General features: G+C 36.0%; 2 protein-coding genes across 9 annotated transcripts; both read right to left on the reverse strand.

Moving 5' to 3' along the window:
- Positions 408-2,730, reverse strand: LOC18609129 (zinc finger CCCH domain-containing protein 15). Of its 5 annotated transcripts, none has more exons than XM_007044120.2 (3): positions 2,472-2,730; positions 1,728-2,349; positions 408-1,140 (listed from the first exon to the last, which is right to left on the reverse strand). In XM_007044120.2, the coding sequence occupies exons 2-3, from the start codon at positions 2,325-2,327 to the stop codon at positions 814-816; spliced, it is 927 nt and encodes a 308-aa protein (XP_007044182.2). In that variant the 5' UTR covers positions 2,328-2,349; positions 2,472-2,730; the 3' UTR covers positions 408-813. The 5 variants fall into 5 exon arrangements, with proteins under 5 accessions (XP_007044182.2, XP_017970182.1, XP_017970181.1 ...); XM_018114693.1 differs by having other exon boundaries at positions 408-1,125; positions 2,466-2,708; XM_018114692.1 differs by having other exon boundaries at positions 408-1,128; positions 2,466-2,708.
- Positions 4,512-10,821, reverse strand: LOC18609131 (putative zinc finger protein At1g68190). Of its 4 annotated transcripts, none has more exons than XR_001926765.1 (6): positions 10,667-10,821; positions 9,229-9,871; positions 7,777-8,130; positions 6,417-6,541; positions 5,482-5,795; positions 4,512-4,781 (listed from the first exon to the last, which is right to left on the reverse strand). XR_001926765.1 is itself a non-coding variant. In XM_007044124.2 (6 exons), exons 2-6 carry the CDS (start codon positions 9,739-9,741, stop codon positions 4,655-4,657), a joined length of 1,536 nt encoding a protein of 511 aa, XP_007044186.2. In that variant the 5' UTR covers positions 9,742-9,871; positions 10,667-10,821; the 3' UTR covers positions 4,512-4,654. The 4 variants fall into 4 exon arrangements, 2 of the variants coding, with proteins under 2 accessions (XP_007044186.2, XP_017971630.1); XM_007044124.2 differs by having other exon boundaries at positions 6,417-6,644; XR_001926766.1 differs by having other exon boundaries at positions 4,613-4,800.

Here is a 17,399-nt window from a genome sequence, read left to right on the forward strand (position 1 = left end):
TACAGATTTCATTTTCTTACTATCTTAATCGGGGTTTTTTTGTTCGATATTAGACTAATTAAAGTTCCTATTCAGATGCAATTAGAAGTACAGTGTTTAGTCTGACCTTATTAGGACTGTAGTACTAGTAACCATAAAATATTTAAGATGTAGAAACTTGTTTCTCAATCATCAAAGCATAGTGATTTAAAACAGAATATGAACCGTACGTATACAAGCCAACCATGTCCCTCATGCCCAGTTATTGTCAAAATATGGCTATGGCTTCAATTCAAAATTTCATTCCTCCTCCGAGAGAGCCTGAATGAGGTTTCAATCATCTTAACGAGCTTTGGAGAGCTTAAAAGCAATAGTACTGTTTACCACAAAACATCAAGCATATGGCGAAAAGAGTTGTACGAGGCTAATTACATCAATATTGACACCAATCAGATGCTTACTTAACCAGAATCCAAGATCATTACAATGAACCTTTTTTGCTTTTGCTTGCTTGCTTGCTTTAAAGCGCACCAAACATCCCAAAGTAAGTATCATGCTTTAATGGCTTACTTAAAAAAAATAAAAAGAAGAAAAATAGTGAATCTCTCTAATATCCTCAACAAATCTCCCACCTTCCGGGACCATAAAGCCTCTAACAAATGTTCATCTTTCCTAACCCTTTTTTTTTTTTTTGGTTCTAATTATTCCAACTTTGCGTCCACCATACCTATAAACTTCCTACATTAAGAATATTATTTTTAACGAATTTGGGATTCAGGATTATGAACATCTCTACGTCAATCAACGAATATGATGATATTGACCACCCGAGTTTTACCTGGTCCTAGGCTTGACCTGGCCCATGAACTTCTCCTGTTCAGTAAGTGCGTGGCGAAAATGGCATCGATGGCCATAGGGACAGACATCGCCTGCAAGGACCATCCTGCAGACCTCAGTCTTGTAGCGAGGGTGGCGGATTACCGGGCGGAGCTCTTCAATGCCGTGAGCAAATTGACAGTGGTCACCATATGGACAGGCACCAGTCTCTTGCCATTTGTTGCAGAGTTCAGTCTTGAACATGCCTTGGTTGTACACCTCCAGTTCAAGCGGCTCTTCCTCTTTCTTCCCTCCTTGCACGTACACCTTCTGCTGCACATTCACCTAAAGGATTAGTCAGCCCTTCCATTACGATGAACAGGAACCAATTGTAAACCTACAACTATTATCATAATCATATTTTCAAACCACACATTCTTCCCGTGGCAACAGGCAAATATTCAAATCTGACACGTCTTAGCCAATCTCTTGTTTCATTAGATTTCGGTTTACAGGGCAAATTGAATCCCGGTTACTCGTTAGCTATCTAAACGAAGAAATTATCATCTTACACTGCTTAAATAGAGGCCAATCAATTTCTTCTTGCTCTATCAAAAGTCAAAGTCCGTTGAACTAGGTTCTCCCAAAAGCCACTAATAGTAATGAGGAAAAGGAAAAGAAAGTCTACCCTCATATAATTGGACTCATCGTCAACCATAAGTTTAGTTAGTTTGTTGCTTCCTTCCAAAGCCAAATACTAACCAAGGCATTCATTAAATAAACAAAACCGAACAAAATAAAAGTAAAATATTATTATATTTAAAAAGCCAGCGATAAAATATATAACTCAAATGAAAATATAGCAATTACGAATTTTGCCATCTCAACAGAGTCAGATTAAAAAAAAAAAAGGAAGAAAGAAAGAAACTCACCGCTCCACTGAGTTGAGTGGCATTTCCAGGCCTAGTTGGCCCTCGAGTTTTACCACGATGACTCGCTCCAGCTTGACTCATCATCTTCAGATATCCGTTCGACCTAACTGATATGCTCTTCGGCAACATAACCCTCTCCACATCCACCGCACCTTCCATCACGCTCGTCGGACTCTCATCACAAACCTCTTCCTCTCCTACGCCGCCGTCGCCGAGACAAAGCCCTCGCAACGCATTCACCAACTCGAACGGCGTCGTGTTGTAATCCGACGATGCGAAGTGGTTCTGCACAGAGGCTTGAATCAGAGCACTGAGTTGCTTGTTGAGGTCGCGGTTGACAGATCGCAGAGCGGTATTCTCATGGCGGAGTGCTTCCGCTTCTTTTCCAGCATCGCGGAGGCGCGTGAGGCAGAGGTTGTGGCGGTTGATCATATCTTGGTGCTGTTGCATGAGGAGGCGGGGATGGTAGAGCCCGAAAAGAGAGGCGGCGGCAGCAGAGGAGGAGGTGGTGGAGGAAGAGTAAATGTCATCGCTCTGGAGATCGTGCGATTGTTTGGCTGCGAGGTCGCCATATACAGCTGAGCCTTTGTCGTTTTGCATTTGTGAATGAAGCTCGAAAAAGCTTTTAGAGAAAGCAGAAAAAATTAGAAAAAAATAAATGGATATCGAATCAAAGCACGAAAAACAACAGCGATTAAGTGAGTAAACTTATTGAAATCGATAAAAGTTGGCGTTCACCTGAACCTTTGAAATACGGTACCTCCGGTTTCCTCTTTAGAGCAGCCACACAGAGAGAGAGTGACTTCAGCTTGTTTTGTTTGGAGAGGGAGACAAAGGGAGAGGAGCGAATATGAGGAACGGAGGAAGTAAGAAGAGTGGGTTTATAGAAGAAAGAAGAAAGAAATGGAGGGAAAAGAGCGGGCCACAGTGAAGTGAAGAGAAAGAAAGAAGAAAAAAAAAAAAAAGAATTCTGGAAAACCGTTTGAAAACAAACACATAACAGAATTACCCCTGTCCATTTTAAACGCCTTTTTTACTCAGTTCGCCCCTCCATTATCGCTCTGTTAAGGACATTTAAGTCATTCAATAAATTTAATTGTCTTTTTCTAGTCCCCTGTGTTCGAAGATGAAACGTCGTTGAATGATGCGGGCCGTTTGATGTCGATCAATCGATGTTGGACGGCACCATGCTAATTTGAAGATAACGCTGAGGTACTTTAGACAAATTCACCGGATAGAAAGCCCTGTTCACATTTGCGGGGATAACAAACAATCACATTTGCATGCACCGAGCATGAAAAAGAATATTTGCAGCAAGGCAAGATTTGGATCGTTGTCAAATGACGTGAATATCCTCGTGGTTGAATCGTATCTACCAGGATACCCCTTCTCCCCTGAAATTTTGAGATAAAGCCGAAACTGTCCCAGCCTAGACTAGGGTTGGCGATCATAAGATCGTGATCAGTTAGATCTAACGGTTAATATCATTTTCTCACCTTGAAGGACCCATTTAATTAATAAAAATGCACGTTGCAACAAAAATTCAAATCATAAATAAATAAATCTAATATAAACATAAGGGGACCCCAATACTGTCGTTCTTAAATGAAAGGAATTCCAATTAAGCTAATTATCAATCATTTTTTTCCCTGATTTTTTTTTAAAAGACGTTTTCAGTCTGGAAAGGAAACAAAAATATTAGGTCAACAAACAGCTTAAGCTACATGAAGTGCAAGGCCCGGTTGCGGTTAGAGATTGCGTTTGACAATACAATTTGCTTGGAATTGAAGTTAATTGAGAGAGTGGAGGGTGGTGGTTTTGTGTATGTGTGGGGGGGAGGGGAGGAGTCATACAAAATTTTCAAGTCATGAAGTGAGATTAAGACATACATGCCATTTGGGCGGAGGAAAGCCATCATGTTTTGCTTCTTTTTCACAACTATAACTACCTCTTTTTGTCCAATGGTTCTCCTATCAGATCTAATTTTCAAATTGTTTGGTGAATTAACAAATAAAAACCCTTTTGGGCTATTGTCACGGTTGTTAAGTTAGCCATACATTTCTTCCGAATATAACCTCCCTGTAATTAACATTTTAGGTTTCTCTTTCATTTTCATTTCAGTTTGGCCATGCTGCTTTAGCACCTTGCCCACGTAGCTGTTGCTCGGGATTTATCAGGGCAAAGGGCTCAACGGATGAGGATTGAGGATGGTCTTTCCAAATCACTCTCCCTACGTTCTAACTATGAGCGTGGTCCATTCCATATTTTATTCATCAACCTTGCTAACTTGACGTACGACACTTTGCTGATATGTAGCTAAAACACACTAGCATGATCTCTTCTTTGGCATCAAAAGTTGGTGCTGAAGTACTTTTTTTTTCCCAATTCTTTTTAATTAAGACAAGCATTGAATCTCAAATTTTATATTTCCTAACAATTAAAATCAAAATCATACATTGCATCTTAACATTTGACTTATTAATTGGTGCAAAATTTCCTACTTAAAAAGCAACGTTTGAACCTCTATATTTGGATGGTTTTCACCATATACTTGCATACACATTAAAGAACCACTTGCATCAGCAGATCTCTTAAATCATTACAACTAACAACAGATGCATATATTTTCTGGTGTTTGTTAAGTAAAGTATTCCTTCAAAGACAATTAACAGACTTATCGACTTCCACATGAGGAGATGCTATATCTAGACTCAAAACCTTCATATGTGTGACAATTTAAGTTTAGAAAACTTTTCCAGCAATATCTTCTGTGCAACGTGCATGGATGACTTTCATGAATAACAAAGACCTTAATTTTATTGTTTCTGTTAGGATCAAAACCATAAATACATGGGAGAGAAAGAATTGATTGAATTTGAATATATCTGGAACTGATAATATGTACAAGACATAAACGAAGGAACTACTTAATAACTCCTTGTCCCATTGGCATTATCAGAATCATAGTCCTCCATCTTAGGAAATCGTCCTTTTACCATCTTCCGTACATCAGTTCTAGCTTTCCAAGATGCAGAACGAATTTGTCTTTCATGCCTAATCATAGATGATGCTTCTAATGTAAGAAAGAGTCAATCATATACAAAAGTAGCTAATTGGGCAAGAAAATTCTATAAACATATGCATGCACATGCACCAGTTTGCAATGCATACACACTTTTTTTTGTACAAAACTTGAAGCTTGAAAACACTAGGCAGATCACTTTTAATTCATTGTGAACTTTCAATAGAAATTGGGAGTAACACAGTGGTATATATTTGTTTCTACTGAACTGAAAGCTTCACGGCCCCCAAATGCTTATTCTGTAAATACTTTAAAATATTTAAAGGCAATCCAATGGGGTGTTTGAAATTTTTCAGGTTCAAACTTGCTATTATTTCTCAAGATTAGCAAATAAAACTGCAGTTGATGTGCTGGTGATTTTACGTTCTTATAATATCATAAAGCTACCAACCTTATGAAGCATAAGCCAGTGTGATCAAGAGGTTATCTTGCGGTCTAAGATTGTGGTAATCTATATCTGGATTCACTCGTTCAAGAGTTGGGTTTTGAATTTTTTTTGAAGTGCCCAGGTTGTAAAGGTACAACCGAGGCTTAAAACCAGAGTTTATTCTTTTTTATTTCGATCAGGCACAGCAATTTTCAAGAACTAGAGATAAAGATAAAATCCACTGAACTTGCTCAAAACAGTGGTAGACTATAGACCCTGCAAGAAAAGAGAAACCTGATACTCACAGTCGGGCCTTCTTCTTCTCTTTGTACCTCATCATGGCATTTTCTCTGGCTTCTGAATGCAAGCTGCCTAAGCCAGGTGAAAAGCATAATGCTTCCCCCTGTGTAATGGGTGAAAGTTCACTATCAGGGCAGTCAATACCACTGCTTTCAGCACTAAACCTTGAAACAGAGAAGGACATTGTTGAATAAGATGGTCGAATCGGGCGAGGAGAATCACTAGCCCTCTGGAAGTTATGAATGTGGTTAGAAGGATCCATATTATTTTCTGTATGAGCAGACTGATTGATGTAAATAGATGAGGCCACAGAAGCATCCTGGCACGAAAGGAACACAACAAATAAAAGATTTAAAGGAACTTCAAATTATTCTGCTTTAGTTTCAACTTTCCACATCCAAAGCAAAGTGCATAAGTTGTTTAAAAGAATGTAAAACTTGATATCTAATTTTATGATAACTTAAAGGTAAGGGAAAGTCATCAATATGAACACACAGTGGCAAGATTATTTTCCACAATATATATATAGATATATATATAGAGAGAGAGAGAGAGAGAATTAGTATCCTTGTAAGACAAATACCAATATCTCAATGTTGCTTGTTTAAAAGATTATCTGTAGTCTATTGTAGGAGTATAACTGGAGTAATAGTTGTTTAATAGAAGTATTCGTCTTTCCTTTCAGTTTAACTTGATGCTTGACCTTGAGAGCTCTAAAAATGATATCTAAAGTTTACTAAAAGCAGGATAAGAACCATGCAACTTAGTTTATCAGCACTTTCTCTGTATATATATTTTAAAATTCTTCAGCCACATTCATATGCAAAGATGTTTTTAAAAACTGCTCTTGAAGGTTCTAATACCTTTATAAAGCTTCCTAGGTAATATCTGTATGTAAAGGATGCGATCATAAGAAGCAAAAGAGTGCCATGATCCTAACCTCCACTGGTCTTGCATTAACAATATCTGATTTGTTGAAGGACATATCCTTGTCCACAGATGAGCAACAAACATCTTTATTACCAAGCAGTGCCCGGATTGGATCTTGATCAGCACCAAAAAGGTCTTCAAAATTGGGGAATGTTAATTCTATATCAGGCATGTTAAAATCATCTTGGCAAAAAATGTCTTCACAAACTCCAAGGTCTTGCATATTTTGAGACCACAACTGCAAACTCGATTAATAAACACAGTGCACTTTGGTATTAAGATCATGCTCAAAACTAACTCTTGTAGTAACTCATAAAATATACTCCTTAATGTTATACAAACAGGAAAATCCTTCTCTGTAGATGTATAAGATAAAAACCACCAATTAGAAATATGAAACAAAATAAAAAAACTGTGGCATGGCAAGATTTAAACCAAAATCAACTCTATAAGAACTTTCTGGCTATTTATTGTACAATAAAGAATTTACAATGCTGCTTTTTATGAAAATCATATTATGATATTGCTATTTCCATAATTGGAAGTCAGATCTTTATCCCTAAATTTATGTGTTACTCTTGCAGCCAGAAAAAAGCGGTGGTTGTCTCTTATGTTTATGTTATTATACTCTTAAATTCTTGTTGCTTTCAGGAAACCATTTTCACATGCTCAATTATATTGTTATGATGGTCACATGGGAAATGCAAAATGTCCACGGCATTAGAGAGATAGCCAAAGCAGTTGCAATTGGCTACTAATTAAAATCAAAACCAGAAATAATTAGGATTTACAGTCACTGCCAGAAAGCATGAAACTAAATGTTAAATGGAAAAGCAATAATTTTTCTAGAATGGTTATTCTCCAAAATGATATAAGGAGCTTTAATGGTCTATTTCTATTTTTTCCCCTTCCCTAATAGTTTCCAGCTTCGAGAAACAACTTATGGATGTTTGTTGCTTGCAATCCACTTTTGCCTTTATCCGAAGTCACTCATCAACAAAAGCCTGCATCCGGGTGAATAGATAAAGGTCCAATGGCTGGGGCAAATTTATTAATTATAGCTTGCAGTCAACATAACTGCAATTTATCCTGGGTTTAGAAAATTGTTTCAAGTGATCACATGTGAACGAACAAACTTACTAACATGATATGAAAAGACAAAAGCAGAAATGGATTGGGGTAAATGGCTACGAGAGAGCATAACAATAAAATAGCTTAGCACTAGTCAAATACCCTGTGCACGATAAAGAAGACTTCTTTCTATCCTCAAGGCACTCCTGCAGTCTATCAATGATGGATGAAATTTGAACATATGACTAGTGGTCTACAATTAACAATCAATTTTGATGACTTCTGATCGATGGGCAAACCTGACTACCACGAATCGGACTTTTGCTTTGCCAAAAAGATTCTCCATACAAAGGAATCCCAGAAGTTGAAGATGATGCTAAATTCTCCAGATGAGAAAATGACAAGGGCAGAGGATCTGCATTCTGCTCGTGGATTGGATTGTTACTTTGGTGGAGATTGATGCCAATGTCCTGGACTCGATTACTATCAAGGTTTTGTGAAAAGTTGCATATTGAAGAAGATGTGTCAGCTTGTTCTTGGCCACCAATAAAAGGCAAATGACCATCTCTCTCAGTGAGCTGAAGCTTTTTCAGGTCAAGAATCTGTTGCAAAATAAAGGCAGTGTTTTGCTGCTGTTGACCTTTGTTAATAACCTGCAATAACAAGGACACACTAAGAAGAGTAATAAGCTCTTTAGTCCTCAGGAACCATGAAGTGAATGTTATTAATCTATAAATCTTTATTAAATACCCTGAATAGGTGGAGGTTATTACTACAATAGAAAACTCTTGAAGTCAACAAGAACTCCAAGTTTCGGCTGACTTAATTATTATCATGGTTTAAACCATCTGACCCATTTCAAAACCATTGGTCGAAAAACACTTTAAGGTGATTTAACTAGAAACATATCTAAGGAAGAAACAAACAATCTATTCCACAAAAAATAAAAGTGGATCAAACACTTTAAAAATGAAAAGACCACCATGTGGTAGAAAAAAAAAAAAGACTAGAAAATGAAGAGGATAATAGTTGAAAAAGCATGAAAAAATATATATATTACTATTGGGTTGAACATTTCAGACATATGACGTATCAAGTATGCATAGGTCTTTTGCTACTGGTATGTATTTGAAAGTGAAGCCCTATCACCATTTTGCACCATCAGCTAAGCAGCACCAGAATATCTTTTCACTAATTAGTTCAAGTAGGTTAGCAGAAAATGTGTGACATTAAACATGATTCAATGAACATGTTCATATATCACTGCATGACAATGCTTTAAATGATTCTGATTAAAGTGGCATATCAAAAGCAATTAGTAGGTAACCTGAGCAAATAGCTTCACCCTTCTAACATGCGTGAAATTAAAAATTAAGACTCATAGTCTGGTACACTCGTCTAGCATTCAGGATGATTCGATATATTTACGAAAGGACATAATCTACAACATAGAAAATTTAGACAAAGCTCCACTAGAAGGATGAATTTTTTACCATGATAATGCTAAAATACATAAACCTTTAATAGGTAAGAACTTTATGAAATCTAGGATTTTTTCCAATATTTGGGATAGCTCATTGTGGCTTACATAAGCTTGCTGCATATTGCTGACATCATATTGAGGATAAACTCCAAGTTGTCTATAAAAATATCAACATGCATGCATAACCATAGCTGATAAAAAATAAAGCAGTTAAGGAGCATATTGACAAATTACATAGATCTACTTAAGAACAAGTAACCATGCCAACCTTGGTTTGTTGACTGTTTGATCCAACATTACATCCTGCAGCAGGGGCTTGAGTCACACAGGATTTACTTGAAGAAACTCCAATTTGGGAACAAGACTGTCCTAAATCATCCAGTTTGACCGCATTGGGATTCACAGAAACACATGAATTGGATAAAGAGTGATCTTGAATAGCATTGTTTTCCAGCTCATTCAATTCAAAACCCCACAATGCTGCAAAATCCTTAGCTGAAGGGCACCCCAAATAACTACTAACTGCAAGTCTCTGGTGCTGGGAAGAAGCATCATGGAAAGTTCGGTCACAACCACGACACATGAACATCTGGTGATCCAAACACCGAACATAAGATGGGCGGTATCTGCATGAGTCACATAGGAGGGTACGAAGATGCCTGTTGGAAAGTGTATTGGCTGAATGGACCTTTGCATCACAGGAAAGGCACAGATGCGCTGCATCAGCCTTGCAATAAACAACTGGTCCTGAAGTTGTGCAGAATTCACAGATTTTCTCCATTTCAAAGTAAACTCCAAATTCCAAAGTGTCTTCTGGTATATATTCAATATCACTTCAAATCTATGAGCTTGATTATTGACAAAAGATACTGTTCATTGAAGAACCAATCTCCTGATCCACTTTCCAGGATCTACAAAAATTCAGGATAAATACTAAGATATGTAAATGATTGAATATTGGATCTAAAGACCAAAGGCATCTTTCTATATGGAAGTTTCAAATTTAATAACCAAAAAGACCAGCAGGCAGGGGTTGAGATAATTCTAATTTATGGTTATCCCTGATAAATTTTCAAGCAAGGAACACTAATAACTACCATAAAAGCACGCTTCAAGCGTCAAAAAGATCCCAACTAATTGTTGAATATGGCTATACTTTGGAAAGGCTTGCTTCCCTTCAACTTCTACAAAGCGGCCAACTTTAGACAAAAGCCAGTGGTATTCACTTTTTCTCAGTTCAACCAAAGAAGCATAAAACTTGCCACTCAACAAGAAAAACGGGTCTGATCCTAGCTTTGCTCATAGGTTTGAACTGTAATACTTTTTCTTTGCACTAAAAAAAAAAACACAACTAGTTTTGTCTCTTTGTTTTTTTTTTAAAGAAAAGAAAATAATTTATATTGATTCTAACTGCAAAATGGAAACAATAAAAATCCCAAATCTGAAAAATTCAGCAGAAACTATTACAATCATTCTTTTTCATGCAACTCCTTTTTTTTTCCCTTATGAATTCTCCCTGACCCTTAAACAAAATCTAATCACTAAGCAAAACCAAGTGATTTTTCTTTTTTTTTTTTAAATCAAAATACAAGAAACACAGATAAACCTCAATTTTAACTCTATAAACTTTTTTAGCTGATCAAATAAACAAAGAGATCTAAGAGGCGACGATCAAAATTTGACAAATCCAAGTCTGATACACGTACCTTGTGTTTGTTTCGCGAGAAAAGAAAAACAACTGAATTGAGAATTGCAAGAGAACTTCTACATAAAAGAAATGGTCAGGCTTTTGAGTCTGAGCTTCCCTGCTGAATTCTCATTTATCTTCACATTTCTAATTTTTTTTTTTTCTTTCCGTTTTGCTTTGCTCTTTCTTTCTCTCCCTATTTATCTATCATCACCTTTTTGGAATGACGTGTGCGTTGAGAGCGTGAACTTTATGCTGACGTGTACCTAACAGGTTGTCCACTCTGGGACCCACCAACGTTATCCATGTGCAAGTGAACCTGTTTAGCTTCAGCTCTCATGTGATGCAAAAGTTTACCCGTCAGACCAATCGCCCATTGACACGTGGATGTACGGTTGCTATCTGACTACCTTGCGAGCTACGCAGTCCATACCATTTAATTTCCTTACTTTCAAAATTAAAAATTCATAAGCAAAATTATTCTTTATTCTATAATTAACTATTCAAGTTTGACTTTTTTTAATTAAATTTGAAATCTTATTATTTTCAAATTATTATTGATTAAAATTTGAAAAAAAATGTGATCCTTTATAATCTTTGGGCAAAATATTTTTATTTTTATTGCAACACTAAAAGCAAATAATATATGTTAATAATGATGTATCATAACTTTTATGGTGAAACTTGATATTTTTGTTGAATTTTGAAATGATGATAATAATTTGAAACAAAACTCACTGTGAATAGCTGGTCATTAATTTCTTTTTAACCATAATTGTATTAGTCTCAATTTTTTCTATGCATTATTAATTAATGATTTAAAAAATTAATTTTGAAAAATGTTCCGTATTATTAAGAATTTGACTAGAATGATAAGACGTTAAATTGATTTCAATCTTTTCATATCTTATTAAGTAATTATTCAAAAAATATAAATCAATTTTATCTGAAAAAATGTTCATATTCTACTAGTTGTTAAATTTATAATAATTAGATATTGAAGCATTTGATTCAATAGTTGATGCATTTTTCCTTCTGCTCAAAGAGTAGAGTTTGAATTCCTCTTCTAATCTTTTCTTAAAAAAAATGATAAGGGGTAAAGAGATGAAAATTCATAAGATATTGTTATATTGGTTTAAATCTTTTTATTAATAATATGAAAGTAATATTTTTGGAAAGATTTTAAATCAAATTTATTTGGAAAAAGCTTCATATTTTATAGATCGCTAATTTTAATTAAAATTGAGTCTTCTTCTATTAGAAATGTTAGTTCAATGAATTAAGTAATAAGAATGTCCAAGAGGGGGTGAATTAGACTTTAAAAAATTTTAAAGAATGAAATATGAACTGCTATAGTCGACTATGGTTGTATTTCTATCACGACCCAAATTTGAGAGTCCATGACTAGCATGCACGAGCCTAACAGGCAAGCCGGCGAGACTCGAGAAAACCTTCATAGTTAAGTCCTGACAAACACATATATCATAATCATAAGGCCTTATGGCCAACATCATCTCATATAAACTTAAATCTTTTAGGATTCAACATTAACCCCTCTACTAGTAATAACATTAAAGACTTAAACATAACATACACATAGCCATACATTGGCTAATTCACTAAGTCATTAAACATCTCATTACATATCATAAGGCAACTTCATGCCATCATATTTCCTTTATGATATGCTTTATATACATAGTAGAAGCATACATAACTATGACTCAGACTGTGACATAATGGAGTGTTCATCAGTGGAAAACCTATCAACTATCAAATCACGTGTCTATCTAAATGGCAATGCTAGCCACCGATTCTTCTTGTCTATTTATCTGCATAATACAATTGAAATGGGTGAGTCACACTAGTACTCAGTGAGTGGGAGCAATAAACAGTTGTAAATGTGCAAGGATAGTTGCTACACATATCTTTGATCATGCATGCATCTCATACATCATAATACATATACATATAAGACAAGTCAATCGTCACTTATCAAATATAGTTTGTCATATCATGGCAGCCATACTACGCTGCATATTTCTGATTATTAACATACTAAGGTGGTATAATCATCCTCACCTTACTGATTCAGCATCATTACCAACATAACCTCCTATCAGTTTAATCTATCGTATGAATCGATCCATCATATGGCCATCTACATACATGGCTTAGCGTACATACCTTAAAGGACTCATCTCGACACTAAATCATAGCTCCTCAAGCATGTAGCACATCATAATCATATACCAATTACATATGGCTTTTACGTCAAGCCTTTCCATTAATTATCATATCATGACATCATATAACATATTTCACATTTCAAAAACCTAAGGCATGCCACTATGTAGTCATCATATCATATCATAGAGTGGTCTTCCCCTGAACATAGCATAGTCACATACGGAGGCCAATCAATAGACAATATACAATATCATGTCATGCCCCATTGCTACAGCAAACGATGGAGTCAAGTCACACCTTATTGCCACATCAAGCGACAAAGTTTAGTCACGCCCCATTACCGAGCGAACTGTAACATCCACCCCTGGGATGTTAATCTAATGAAAATTATTTTGCTAATTAAGGTGAATTATGAGTTTTGGAATGTAAGAAAATATATGTAAAATTGAAGATGGTGACATGATAAGTAAAATAATATTTTAATAATATATAATAATACAAATAATAAAAGGCAATTTAGATTAGTTTGTAGTACCCTATACCTTGATATGGTGGCTAACAATGCTAGTTTTATGTTATTTATATTTATTTTATGTTTTTATAGGAGTAGGATCAAAAATAATTTCAATTGGTGAAGAAAGGTGCACAATGGACTGTTGCTTTATTTGCATATGTTTTTGTTTCTCACGTATATCTCCCACTACACAAGTCCAAATGACATGATTTTTGGACCATTAGAAAGCTAAGAGGCAGGGTTACAACTTTAATGTTTACCACTTTGCTCAGTTCTAGTGGCAAGGTGGTTAAAATCATTGTTGAAGTGAAAATACTGTGCTAGAGGAATAGAATTTGGTAGAACCTTTGAGCTCCGCGACGCTGGAAATTAAGAGCCACAACCCTCACCATAATTTCCATAAATAACAAGTTTATGGGAATTTTGAAGCTAGGACTTTTAGGGGCTATTTAAAGGGACCTCTTTCAGAGGATTTTGGACTTTTTCCTAATGTCAAAAGAGTAAAAAGATTACACAAGAAAAGGAAGAAGACAAGTGGCCTTGTTAAGGGCATTATCATAATTGCATGAGAAATTAGATAAGCTTTAACTATAAAGATCTCATCTTTTCCAGCAGCTTCTACAATTCTCCAGTAACTTCTTCTTCTTCCTCCTCCCATCTCACGTTTCTTTCCTCTTCCATAAAAACTTCTCTCAAGCTTCCATCACTCTCTCAAACTTTTTTTAATTTTCATGCTTTACACAACATGTTGTAGGGTTTTTCATACTCTTTTACTCCTTCACCTTAAACAAACCCTTAAAAGTCTTTCTTCAATACTTTTTCTCACTAACTGAACTTTGTAGAGAGAGAAAGAGAGGTTTCATGTTAGCTTGAGGACTCTTGGGAAGAAATTTCATTACAATCACTAAGGTGAATAATGAATTAGGACTGGTTTTAAGTTGTTGATGATGACTAGTAATTAAAGTTATGAGTTGTGTTATTTATGGAAATTGTTTATCTATTTCTAGTGTTACTAAAGTAGAGAAACGAAATAGCCAATCAAATGGTAATTGGAAGATAGATAGGAAGGGCTATTGAAGCTTGATTTGGGAAATAGCTTTTGGAGTGATATTAATGTAAATTGGATTGGCTATGATGTTTTGTGCGTGATAGGTTCCAACAAGGCCCCTTAGCCCCATTTGGACCATTAGGGAGGTTAAAGTTGTTTAAAGGTTCAACAAATATCGGTGAGTGAACTTGCATTTCAAAATATTTTGGGAAAATGTTTACGTGTTTCAATGAATCATTTGGGAATTTTATCGGTTTTTGCTTTAAAATTTCATGGGAATAAGCCTTGATAAAATGTTTGATGTTGTGAAATGTGAAATGTGTAAAAGGATGAATCCATATGTTTTTGTGTAATGTTGATATATATATATATACTATGTCATAAATGGTACCATTGTGTGACAAATGCAACCGTGCATGTGTGGGGTGAGTGTGCACTTGCCGGTGATGACGGTGGTGAGGGAGATAGATGGTGATACTGTCCAGCTATGTGCACAATGTGGTGGGATACACATGAGCTGGGTGAGATGGGATGTCTGGCTATGTGCATGATGTGGTGTGATGCACATGAGCTGGGTGAGATGGGATGTCTGGCTATGTGCACGATGTGGTGGGATGCTCATGAGCTGGGTGAGATGGGATGTCCGGCTATGTGCACGATGTGGTGGGATACACATGAGCCGGGTGAGATGCATATGATGAATCTTGAAAATTTACCGTTATTTGCAAATTGATTTTATTGCAACGAAAAACATTCTATTTATACTTCTTTACTTGGATAATTGCTGAAAATTTCCCTTTTTTCCAATTTCATGTTAAATGCGATTCCTTCATCATTAAATGATTTTACAACCAAGGGTTTAATGGAGGGATTTTAATAAGAACTTGAACTAAATGGCATTGCTTTTAAATAAGTGCATCATGTTTTCTAAACCATTTCTTGTCATTGCTTGTTCCCTTCCTATGTTTACTCACTGAGTTTATACTCACATTTTTAAAATTCATATTTTAGGTTTCCTGAGTTACAAGTGATTGGATCCTAGGACAAGGTGCTCCTCTCTATTCATTGCTCGATAGGTTTACCATGACATTAAATGTTAGTAACCGTGACCAGAGTCACTCCGCTAACGGTCAAGGCCTAATTATGTGTATATGAATACTTGAGGTGAAATACTAAGATTCATTTGTTAAGCTATATATGTATATTACGGTAGGTGATGCCATTATAAATGCATAATTGGGTTTATGAATTGTTTTCAAAGGGACTATATTTGAACATTATGAATCTTGGATTTTAAAGGGATATGAATTACTGTATAAGATTATACAAAAAGGCTTACTTGGGCTTAGTGGGCTAAAGCCCATTGGGCCCTTGCGCCGATCATGGCCTTGAATTTGGGTTGTGACATAGTTGAAGTAGGAGAGCCTTTGTACAAATAAACCATTTTCAAGATTAACTAAATGTAGTAAAGAGAAAACTTGAAAATTTACCGGTAAAAGTGGACTAAAGCATAAAACCATGGGTTAATACCCATTAGAAACTTATTTAAACCAACAAATATGGGTTAGTGGGGGACATATGGGACCCCCACCATATGATGATACTAAATAGTTTGCAGGATGGAGGCATAGAAATTGACTAATGCAAAGAGTTTTAGACTTGGGTAATCCTACCTGCCTTGAAGGTGCATCGAATGGCTTTCTTTTCATTTTTCTGCCACCTAGGCATCGGCTCTCTTCTTTAAACCCGAGCCTTGAAGATTTTGGTAAGTGTTAGTGTCACGACCCGATTTTCGAGCTATAACCGGCTCATGGACCCAATGGGCATAGCCCACTAAGCCCAAGCAAGCCTACTTACGTAATCCTGCTCATCATCCCATCAACTACTTTTAAAGTTACATCTCACAATTCCAACCTTCAAGTACTTTACTAATAAGCTATAGCAATCAAAACTGCATTTATATTAACCCAAAATAATATTAACCATTGCCACTCATGGTCGCTTACCAATCAAAATATACTTATATGGTCTAAGATATGCACCTGAGTTCTTTACATCACATGTACATATTTACAAACAAAATGACTTTGGGCTTCCAACGGAGTGACCAAGGTGAAGGGACGGCTACTGAATGCCAACGTACCTACCAAGAAGATGAAACTACGTGGACACCTCAACCTAGGTTCCAACTGCCTCCTGATATGAAAACATGAAGTTGAAAATAGTGAGTACAAACTCAATGAGTGAACATAAGAAGGGAACAAGCAACGACAAGGAAAGTTTAAAGAAATCATGATGCACTTATTTTCAAAACAATGCAATTTAGTCTAGTTTTTATTAAAATCCCTCCATTAAACCCCTGGTTATTAAATCATTTAATGATGAAAGAACCATATTCATCATGAAATTGGAAAGAGAGGAAATTTTCAATAATCATCCAAGCAAAGCAGTATAAATAGAATGTTTCTTGCTACAATAAAATCAATTTACAAGTAAATGGGAAATTTTCAAGATTCATCATGCCATGTAATCACATATTATAATAATAATCTTTCTATTGCATATACATATACTTAAGCATATATCAATTAGTATACCACCACATCTCATCCAGCTCATGTGCATCCCCCCACATCGTGCACATAGTTGGACACCCCCATCTCACCCAGCTCATGTGCATCCCCCCACATCATGCACATAGCCAGACACCCTATCTTAACCAGCTCATGTGCATCTCCCCACATCGTGCACATAGCCGGACACCCTATCTCACTCAGCTCATGTGCATCCCCCCACATTGTGCATAGTTAATGCCATTGTATGCATCCCCCCACATCGTGCACGCGGGCAATATCACCATCCATCTCACTCACCACCGTCATCATCGGCAAGTGCACACTTACCTTGCACATGCACGGTTGCATTTGTCACACAATGGTACCCTTTATGACATAGTATATATATATATATATATATATATATATATATATATATATACTA

This window comes from Theobroma cacao, chromosome 2 (assembly GCF_000208745.1).
Source record: "Theobroma cacao cultivar B97-61/B2 chromosome 2, Criollo_cocoa_genome_V2, whole genome shotgun sequence".
Taxonomy (NCBI): Eukaryota; Viridiplantae; Streptophyta; class Magnoliopsida; order Malvales; family Malvaceae; genus Theobroma; species Theobroma cacao.